Source organism: Lodderomyces elongisporus, chromosome 4, assembly GCF_030384665.1.
Source record: "Lodderomyces elongisporus chromosome 4, complete sequence".
NCBI classification, from domain to species: Eukaryota; Fungi; Ascomycota; class Pichiomycetes; order Serinales; family Debaryomycetaceae; genus Lodderomyces; species Lodderomyces elongisporus.
Genome location: NC_083676.1, coordinates 2,021,773 through 2,032,582, shown reverse-complemented (window position 1 = coordinate 2,032,582; position 10,810 = coordinate 2,021,773). Strand labels below are relative to the sequence as shown.

The 10,810-nt window shown below is 37.5% G+C and overlaps 4 protein-coding genes across 4 annotated transcripts; 1 reads left to right on the top strand and 3 right to left on the bottom strand. All coding sequences in view use genetic code 12, as the record gives it.

Moving 5' to 3' along the window:
* Positions 1–193: 193 nt before the first annotated feature.
* PVL30_003872 (uncharacterized protein) lies at positions 194–1,726 on the bottom strand (the record flags this gene model as incomplete). Its single annotated transcript, XM_001526435.1, has 1 exon — positions 194–1,726. One exon carries the CDS (start codon positions 1,724–1,726, stop codon positions 194–196), a length of 1,533 nt encoding a protein of 510 aa, XP_001526485.2.
* A 328-nt stretch (positions 1,727–2,054) lies between these two features.
* On the bottom strand, positions 2,055–6,035 carry DRS2 (aminophospholipid translocase; the record flags this gene model as incomplete). Its single annotated transcript, XM_001526434.2, has 1 exon — positions 2,055–6,035. One exon carries the CDS (start codon positions 6,033–6,035, stop codon positions 2,055–2,057), a length of 3,981 nt encoding a protein of 1,326 aa, XP_001526484.2.
* A 713-nt stretch (positions 6,036–6,748) lies between these two features.
* PRO2_1 (glutamate-5-semialdehyde dehydrogenase) lies at positions 6,749–8,062 on the top strand (the record flags this gene model as incomplete). The annotated part of the gene is made up of 1 exon (XM_001526433.1): positions 6,749–8,062. The coding sequence occupies one exon, from the start codon at positions 6,749–6,751 to the stop codon at positions 8,060–8,062; it is 1,314 nt and encodes a 437-aa protein (XP_001526483.1).
* Positions 8,063–8,211: 149 nt separating this feature from the next.
* On the bottom strand, positions 8,212–9,118 carry MET8 (Bifunctional dehydrogenase and ferrochelatase; the record flags this gene model as incomplete). Its single annotated transcript, XM_061119504.1, has 2 exons — positions 8,212–9,038; positions 9,112–9,118. 2 exons carry the CDS (start codon positions 9,116–9,118, stop codon positions 8,212–8,214), a joined length of 834 nt encoding a protein of 277 aa, XP_060975487.1.
* Positions 9,119–10,810: the final 1,692 nt, after the last annotated feature.

Genomic DNA, 10,810 nt, shown 5'->3' with positions numbered 1-10,810 from the left:
ATACACAGAAAAAGATGAAAAAGATGAAAATTAAAAAACAAAAAACAAAAAATAAAAAATAAAAAAAAGAAAAAGAAAAAGAAAAGGGATATTAGCCAAAATAAAATAACAAGAGAGGAATATGAAAACAAAAGCATAAACTTTTTTTCTTTATATATTTATTTATCAAAAAAATGATTCTATTGTATCTAAACTACGTGCTTTTATACTCTCTCAATATAACAGGAACCGATGATGGAGGTAACGAGCCCACCTCGGTAACTACTTTGTTTATATACTCTGGAGGTGTCAAATCGTACATGATGTTCAACACATTCAATGAAGGTATACTCTTCCAATCCTTCAATGGCTCATCTTCTCGTTCTTCTGCTTCACTTCCATCCTTACGATCACCAGTAGACTTGCCCTTTGACAGAAAAGCACCTTTCTTGTCATTCTGCTCTTGTTTAATTTGTTTCAAGAATTGCTCAACTGCAAACGACTTTTTGCGAGGAGCCTCCATGCTGCTGGTGTCGACAACCAAATCATCGGGATCTGCGAGCTCATTGTTTGTCACCGAGTCTAACTGCACCTTATCTGAAAACTTGATTGACTCACAGCATGTAAGGACAGGAATATTTCTAGTATGACACATCATTGCAATCAAGGCAGTACCAACACGTGCAAACAAACGACCATTGGATAACATTGCGTGTGCACCCAAAAACACACAGTCAACATCCTCCAATAATGTAGATGATAACGAGTTGAGCAATACATAATGGACTTTGATACGACTTTGGGTAATTGGAACCGATTTAGTGCCATCATTGTTTGTTGTGACATGTTTTTTCGCCAAATTTCGCAAAAGCTTTTTACCTTCAAAAAGAGGTCTGCTGTCCACAATGATCAAGTTAAACTCCTTGCCTTGTTCAACTGCACAGTACTCGAAAAGCTCTTCCAAGACTTGCGAGTGGCCATAAGTCAAAATCGTCGAACCGGCATTGATGTGGCTTGAAGCATACTCAACAATGATTTGATCAGACAACTCAATCTTCTCCCTGATGAAATCGTCAATCTTCTGGCACAAGATCTCCTTTGCCTTTCTTTCGGACGTGTCAATCGAAATGTGTGAGATTTCCTGTTTAAGCCACCTGATGGCATTACCCATAGACACAGATAAAGGACGTCCCGATTTCAAATACTCAATTTGGTGCGAAAGGTGCCCTGTAAGGTGCCTGGTCAAAGTGGTGTTCTCAGGAGTCTTGTAATCCTGGATAACTTGCTTGAATACAAGAAGCATATTGGTCAACCTTGCCACAGACCCAACAATACTATAACTTGAGTATTTCAATGTCAAAGTAAGGATCGCAGGGTGCACAATGTGCGACACGGCAGGAGATGAGGCATTCCTCTGTTCTCTTGTCTCCAAATGTCCAAATAGATGTGGGATCTTGCGATCATCCTTGATCTTTGTTTGATTCAACTGCTTCTTCAAATTCGAGGCAGTAGCAGTGCCAGAACCGGCTTGCTTCAGTTTCTTCTTTTCAATTTTTTGTTCAGTCAACTGTTGTTGTTGTTCTGCTGTTATTCCGCTAGCCTCCTTCTGCGCAGCCCGTTTGGCAGCTTTCTCTTTCTTTTTCAATTCTTTCAACTCCTTGTTAGACAATTTCTTGTTTTCGTTATCATTTACTGGCTCAGTGGCTGGTGTCGGTGCCGAGTCCGCTGGCTTGGGTGTGTCAGCCATTATTTGATGTATCGCCTTGTCGTTTAGTAGTGATGTAGCTTACTCATTAGATCTTCATTTGAATTTTGAAATTTTATATTTTTTGAATTTAATACTTTTTTTTTATTTTTTTTTATTGTTTCTTCCCTTCATTTTTTTTTTACGACTCCGCGAACCTTACTAATACTCTACATTACTAAACCAACTTACACTTAATAATAGTTGGGTATGTATGCATACATTTCTATACAAATATGTAAAAATATGTGAAAATGTGTAAATGTTTGTATAAATTTATGTACACACACATATATATATATATAAATATATATATACATACATACATACTCTAGGTACCTCTTCCACGCTTTGTTGTGTCATACAACCTGACAATCTTATCTTGGTCTTGGCCCTCTGCTTGCGAAAAGGCAAAACCTTTTTGCTTTTTAATCCTCTGCACTTGCCTCACTTTTCTAATGGCCTTTTGGAACTGCTCCATTCTGGGTCTATGGTCTTGGATATTATACTTTTGAATCTCTTGCACATAGTGATACGTCTCGGGACTATAGCTTCTCTTGAAATACTTCCAAGCAAAGTCACGCAACAAGCACAATACGGGAACTGCAAAGATCATACCCCAAAATGTAAGCAATGGGTATGTTGCGGCTAAAACTCCTCTGTATTCATCGGACACGTTAATCAATGGTGCAATAGTAGCATATGCAGGGAACCAGCACAACCACAAGATGAATGACCCAGGAATGGCAATCACGGTAAACTTCGTCCACATTGTGACTATTAACGCAGCTTTGCCCAAGGCTGTCAAAGTACACGTGGTATACACAGCAACACCCCATGCCCAATTATCGGTAGTCTTGCCATTAGACATCACATTACCATATCTGTAGATGAAGAACGAGCATAAAAAGATGACTGCCGAATGGTAAAAACCATTGATGATCCAGCCCCAGAATACCGCCACATTGAAGAACTTTCTTTGCTGTCCAAGCTGATATAGCATTGGGTAACGATCGAGCAATCGAGCACTAACAAATTGATCAAAAACACCAAGCACAATTGGCGGCAACACAGTGAAGAGCACGTTATAAAAAGTCAAAGTCCAAGATTCGGCAATTGATTGCCCCGAAAACCCATTAACAAAAACAAACCAAAACTGAGTCATGTATAGCGTTATGTTTTTGTAGAAAGAATACAAGATTGCATTTGATATTCTTTGGTACGACCACGAACCGTGCACAAGAAGCAATTTCTTCAAATACTTGAATTGTCCAATTGAAATATCAGCACTTCGAGCTGCTTGCATACCTTCCATTCCACTAATACCAACACCAACATGTGCAGCCTGAATCATGGAGACATCGTTGGCACCATCACCAATGGCCAAAAGCAATGATTGTTTTTTCTTTCTTTTGACCATCTTAACGACAAGTGCTTTTTGTAGAGGAGAAACTCGACAACAAATCACTGCACGGCATCGCGAACCCAATTCAATAAACAAGTCTTCCAAGTCAGGCTCAAGTGCAAATCCCAACGAATACCCATCAATGATCAAGGCCAAAGAGGACTCCAATGATCCATCATCAACGTCAAACTGGTGCTCTTGAATTGCAGTTAATTTCTCTTGCAAGTTGGCTTTTGTGTCACTTTTTGTTTCCTCATTGATGACAAGGAGATTCATATCCTCACTCAAAAGCTTACATGACATTCCGATATTTATTGCCGTTTCTTGTCTGTCACCAGTCAAGACCCAGATCTTGATACCTGCGCTTTGCAAAGTGTGAATAGTTTCTGGAACGCCATCTTGCAACTTGTCTTCAATTGCTGTGGCTCCGAGTAAGAACAAATCTTTTTCAATCAACTCTGCTACTTCGTCCAACTTTTCACTTCTATCTTGCAATGCAGTAGAAGCTTCATAGTGCTTCTTAGACCAACTTTCGTATTCTTGCTTTGAAATTATACGTGACGCAATACACAATGTCCTCAATCCTTCAGCTGCAAAATCCTCCAAATGTCTCAAAGTTGACTGCACAAAAGGTTGTGGCTCATTTTGTGAAAGACGTTCAGTGATTACAGTATCGGCACCTTTACAAAACAACCGAATCTCTCCATCTGGGCATTTGAAAATGGCAGACATTCTTTTTCTTGTCGAGTTGAACTCACAAATATTGAGAAGCTCATACTCCGATTGCGTCTTGGTTAACACATTCTCAATAGTCACTGTTTTGGGCCGACGGATTATAAACTTGTAACCCAAATCGGCAGCACCTTGAACTAATGCACCTTCATCCGGCGATGCAGCTTGATATTTAACATTCTGACCATTCACTTCAGGTATAACAGTATGGCAAGTACTGAGCAATGTCAAAAACTCATTGATGATTGCCGATTGTTGCGTTGAAGTATTAGATAAGACTGTGTGAAGTTCATCAAATGTGTGGTATCCAATCTCTATGCCATCTATATATTGAGCATGTCCATCTTCGGGAATCTCATCGATATAACAGTGGCCCCCTATTGAGCATGCCTTAAACTCCATCACATTTCTCGTTAATGTACCTGTTTTATCACTAAAAATGTAATTGATCTGTCCTAGCTCCTCCACTAGTGAGGATGTCCTTACACCCGTGGGTGTGTCTGTCTCTTCATAGTACATGTCAAGGTCACTTCCAATCATAAATGCCTGGTAGTACTTGATCAACTCAACGGTAACAAACAAAGAAATGGGCACCAAGTTGGAAAACAAAATCCAGTATGTCAATAAATCTTGGAAAAAGAGCTTCGCCATTGATGTACCTTCCAAATGCAAATACCCCAATTCGCCTTTATCGGCTGTTGACTTGATAACATTACCAATGGATGATACTAAGGAAAGCACAATCAAGACACAGAAAAGGGCAATGATTTGAAGGTTGATGATTCTTTCGACATCTGTCCTTTTGATGGGAGTTGCAGTGGCATTTCTCATAAGCTTGGTCTCGTGCCCTGTGAATATAACTATTCCATTGATCCATTGGGTATTTCTCAATGTAGCGCCTCGCAATAATAGTTGCTCGGGTGCCAACGGTATATCCTGGCCACCAGCAAAATTTTTCAAATTACCTTCATATGTGTAAAGTGATGAGTTTGGTTGTTCCGAGATGATATCTGTTTCCGAAAGACCCCGCATCAATTCACTAGCAGTTTTGAGCTTTGACGTTTCAGTCTTTGCCTGCTTGATCTTCAAGTTTGTCTCACCGTCCAAGTTAGCAGTCTCAATGTAACACAATCCTTCTGGCTCAGATGAACTTATCAACACCAAATCTGCCGGAAACGGCTCTTCATTCAAAACTTGAACAACATCTCCAACTTGTACCTTAACCCACTTTCGAAGCACAAACTCTCCAGTGTTTGGGTCCAAGACCAAGACTCTTGTGTTGTTCAACTCCTTATCGGCATTGGCTCGCTTTATATCTTCAGAAATTTCCTTGACTGCAGAGACAAACAACACAACAATCAAGGTACCAATAGTGGTATACCTATTTGTGGGAGAAACGTGCGGCACCTGTTGAATAATGGATGTAAAAAGGAAAAACAAGTTGGCGTATTTGCTAAACTGCTCAAATAAAAATTTGGGAAGAAACGTGGCAAAATTGTATTTTGTGGTAGAAATGTGGTTACCATAGTATTTATAGCCCAGATTAGCAGCATGATTCATAACATGTATTTCACGGGGGACTGCTGGTGACAATGCATTATCAGCTCTATTCAGACTTGCACCCGAAAACATGTTTTTTATTTTTTGGAAAAAATGAGTCAAGTCAAAATCTCGGGGTTTATCCTCGTTCATATTGACATATGCATCGCCCGAGTTTCCAAAGAGTCTTCGGCTACTCGATCCAAACTCAACTTCCAGACTCGGTACAGAGTTTTGTCTAAACTTTGTGCCGTTGGGAGCCGATGCTGATCCCGTCCTCCGTGTTTTCTTGTTTTCTCCATATGCTGGTGCAAATCTTTGTCCATAACGCCCCTCGTAATCTTCCCCCTCCATCTCATCACGAATACTTCCTTTCCTTCCTTTCCCTCCTCTTTCTTCTTCGTAATCGTCATCGTCATCGTCATCATCATCATCAGAAATTACAAATTGATCATTGAATGGGTTGGCTGCAGTATGCGTCGCTCGAGAAGAGCCAACTCTAGGGTATTCACGTTGTGGGTCGTAATTGGAGTAGGGAGTATTGGAATTGAAATCTAGATCAATCAAATCATTTTCTTCTCCTGCAAAAGGATCTTCCAGGGGACCATTGTGTAAATTTCTATTCTTTCCCAGCATTATAACCCTAAAGATGTTTTATGGGATAATTACTTTGGAAATAACTCAATACGTCAATAATCAAATGTCTCGCTTTACTAAAAAAAAGAAAACAAAAATAAAATTATAAGCAGGTAAGAGCAAATACAATGAAATTGGTTGAGATATGTAATTGTGAGTAAAGGTGGTGGTAATGGGGTGGGTAGATTGAAGAAAATGACTTGCGTGGTGTCAATTGTTTTCAAAATTGTCAAAGCCTTCTTGGAATACACACACACTCACACATATATATATATATATATAAATACGTGTATACATACAAACTCTCTCTCTTTCCTGTCTTGTTTCTCGTTTCTCGTTTCTTGTAGTCTCAGCTTCTTTCCTTTTTTTTTGCGTATTTTACATGTGGGTCCGCAGTTTTCCAAAATTAACAATTTTTTTTAAAAAATAAAAAATTGAAATAAAAATAAAAATAAAAATAAAAAATAAAAAATAAAAAATAAGTGATAAAAATTATATGTATGCGCTTACATAATTAGCTTTGTACTCTAAACTAAAGTTTGTATTGAAAATTAAATTTCAAAAGAATGATTCATACTTTGAATCGCCCACACTCAGACAAACATACATATATTATTTATCTATATCTAATATTCGTCTATTCAAGGTAAATACACTCTAACCATCATTCAGAGTAGCTTCATTATCCCACACCAGACAAAAACAATCAAAATATGTCTGGAGAACAAATTGCCAAAGATGCAAGCGCTGCATTTTCTTCATTAAAAGTCTTATCCAACGAGCAAAGATCAAAAGCGCTTGAAGAAATTCACGATTCACTCAGGGCAAATAAGGACGCCATCTTAAAAGCTAACCAAGTCGACCTTGAAAATGCCAGAAAAGACAACCTTTCTTCCTCATTAATCAAAAGACTAGACCTCTCCAACCCTGGTAAATTTGATACTATGCTTCAAGGTGTTTTGGATGTTTCTAATTTGCCAGACCCTTTGGGTAAAATCACCATTGCAAAGAAATTGGATGAGGGACTCAACTTGTACCGAGTAACAGCACCCATCGGTGTTTTGTTGATTATTTTTGAAAGTAGACCAGAAGTTATTGCCAACATTACTGCTTTGGCCATCAAATCTGGTAACTCAGCAATCCTCAAAGGTGGTAAGGAATCGTATCAAACATTCAAGATTATGAGTGAAATCGTTAACCAGACTTTGGCTGAAAAGACCCAAGTCCCCGCAAAAGCCATTCAGCTCATTCAGAGTCGAGAAGATGTTGCTGACTTATTGGACCAGGACAAATACATTGATTTAGTTATCCCAAGAGGATCGAATGAACTCGTGCGCAATATCAAAGCAAACACAAAGATCCCAGTCTTGGGACACGCCGATGGTATTTGTTCCATATACGTTGACTTTGAGTTTGACTTGGGTAAAGCCAAAAAAATTGTTGTTGATTCAAAAACCAACTATCCTGCTGGCTGCAATGCTGTGGAGCAATTGCTTATCAATAAAGATGTTGCAGAGGACAAGGTGAAAGAATTGTTGAGCACATTGATTGAAGCTAAAGTCACGCTACACATTGCGCCTGAATTGAAGTCAGTTGTTAAAGACTTGGACCAAGATTACATTGTTGATGCTGATAAGGATTCGTTCGACATGGAGTATTTGTCATTTGACATTGCCGTGAAATATGTCGACAACGTCGATGAAGCTATTAAACACATCAACACCCACTCATCAAAACACACCGAGTCTATTATTACTGAGAACAAGGAGACTGCAACAAAGTTTATGAAGAGTATCGACTCTGCTGGAGTCTATTGGAATGCATCTACAAGGTTTGCGGACGGTTTCAGGTACGGATTTGGTACTGAAGTGGGTATAAGTACAAACAAGATCCATGCCAGGGGCCCTGTTGGCTTGGAAGGATTAACCAGTTATCAATATAACTTGATTGGCGATGGCCATATTGTTGGAGAATATGTTGGAGGAGGTGGTGAAAAACAATTTATTCACGAGGACTTGAACATGTAATTATGTAATATATCAAATACGATCTAAGAGCTATAGCATTAACCTACATCTCTATGTGGAGTATCTCAAAAAAAAAAAACGAAAAATAAGAAGAGAAGAAAAAAGTGTGGGAGAGATTGAACACCACTTGACGCTTGTATCAAACTTCTTTATTCTATACTTAGGTTCTCCAAACTAGTCTCTACTTCTTTTACCTGTCCTTCTTTATCATCATCTTCATCATCTTCTTTATCTTCTTCTATTTCACTTTCGAAGATTGTACTTTTAAATGTCTCGTAGTTTTGAGGTGGGTAATCTGGGAAATACTTTATTATTCGATCAACATACATGAACCTATTATCGTGTGGTGGCTCCAGTAAAGTTTCAGGAACCAACTGTAGCTCAGACCATTGCTTTAACGTGAAAAAATCAGTCAATGTTTTGATCCAATTCATCCTCGTATCGATCGTTACCAAGTCGTCGTCTATCAAGATCAACTGTCTCAACCGTGACCTTATCATGCCCAAATTCTCAATTGCATTGTTCAAGTCGACGCCATCAAACTCCTTTGCGATATTATCTTTGATCATTTTGGATAGCCTTGGCGACTTGCCATTAGTACTAATCATGATCTGCAAATTGTCTCTGTTAAACATTGAGCCGAAATAGAAATCACACAAGGGTGGCTTGTCGGCAATGTTTACTGGTAGTCGAAGCAATTTGCACTGGTAGTAAATCTTTGTGCTCAATTCGTAATCATCAATGCAGCAACAGACACATGCAAATGTCTCATTGCTCAAGGATGATATTTCGGAAAAGTCTTTGGGTGTGATGTTGCGGAAGTTCACTGTTGGTTTTGTTGATTCGTACATGATCAAATCATTGTTTTCATAGTTTCTTTGCACGAAATTGTGTATCCGTCCTTCTGAATTGAGTTTGAGGATTGAAGGGTGGGGCTCTTTGGTCTCGCCAGTGACAACAGTTATCTTGGCCTGTGCTAGAATTAAATGATTAATTCGTGATAATGCCACGTCTCCTGCTCCAATTACTAGACAGTGTTTGTCGCGTACTTGCCATGCAAGAAGTAATGATCCTTTCACTCCATTGGGGGTATCAGTCATTAGAAAGTCGGATTTGAAATAAGAAAGAAACAAACAAAAAAAAAGAAACAGAATGAAACAAAAAAGCTTGTTTGCTATAGAGCAGAGAAAGAGAAAGGGGGCAAGGCAAGAAAGGAATGTAGGGGCGTGGAAATTTTATTCTTAATTACGTAAATGTCATATATCTTTCTATACCTTTATCTAAGTATTAGTTTAAATACTCGTGGACAAAAAAAAAATAAAAGAAACAAAAACAAAAACAAAAGCAAAAGCAAAGGTCTTGTTTCAAAGGACGTTATATCACGTGATCAAGGGTCTTGAAACATTTCTAATTATATAGCCAGTAAGCTGCATACATTGCTAGATTGATTTTTGCTTAGCACTACATGTGAATCCTTCAAATTATTTAAAGTAATGTTTAACATAACAAACACGAACCGAAAAGAAAAAATGATAGAGTATAAGAATATTAAATTTTTAAAATGAAAAAAAGAGGATATAGTAAATACTTTGAAACATTTATGTTTCTTTTATTTTTGCCTTCCTTTCTTTCTTTCTCCCCCTCCCTTCCCCCCGGAGTTGTATAATAAATGAACTTTTTCAATTTTACTTGAAAAAGATGCAAAAAAGAGAGAAAAAAAGGAAGAGAAAAAAAAAAGAAGAGGAAGATTTTTTACAATACACACCTTTTTTTTTTATATTTCTCTTATCTTTTGTTTTTTGAAAGGAAAAAGAATTTAGGTCATACAACTTTTATTCAACAACATCTGGTACTGGTTCGTTGAACAGACTAGCAATCAATTGTAAAAACAAACATTTCATCCAAAAAGCCTTTTCAGTTACTCAGCAAGTACTTCTTTTCTAGCTTGCAAGTGATTGGACAAAGATTGCTTACTGCGGGGGTAAAGAAATACTTGCGCGTTCGGCTCATTTCGGATAAATTTCTTTTTTGGTAGTGATAATAAAAAAAAAAAAATAAAAAAATGAAAAAAAATATAAATAATTTAAAAGCTACCAAACGTGTCTTTTTTTTCCCTCTTGATTTTTGATAACACAATTTGGATAAGTGCGTGGAAGGATCCACACACCACCCTCTTTTTTTGTTTCCCTATATACAAATGCAAAGTTTTAATTCCCACGAGCGATCACCCACTCAAAAAGTTCAATTAGAAGACAGTAATCATATGTGGCCCAAATGAAAAAAAGGAATACATGTATGTTCAGCGTCAGCAGTAAAAAGAAATGATTATGTTGGGGGTTTAAACATACTCTTTAGATTACTTGCTATGCCCTCCTGCCCCCACTATTAATGATTGTGTTCAAATTTTTTTTTCTTAAATTTTTTTTTCCTTCGTTCGACGCTCCAACAGTAATCTATTGATTAAGATTGGATTGGGTAAGTGGATACTCCAAAAAAAATTTTTTATTTTTTTTTAATTTTTTTTTTTAATTTAATTTTAATTTTTAATTTAAAGAAAATTTTTATTTCCTCTTTGTGACTCCAATTTCAATTATACGTTTTTGTGTTTTGCAGTTAAAATTTTTTTTTTTTTTTTTTTTTTTTTTTTTTTTTTGTTTTCGCTTTTTGTATTACAAGTTGACTCTCAAAGAGAAAAGTAATTAAGAAAGAAAGGGACCTCCGCCAACAACGACCCTGGAGGATAACTTA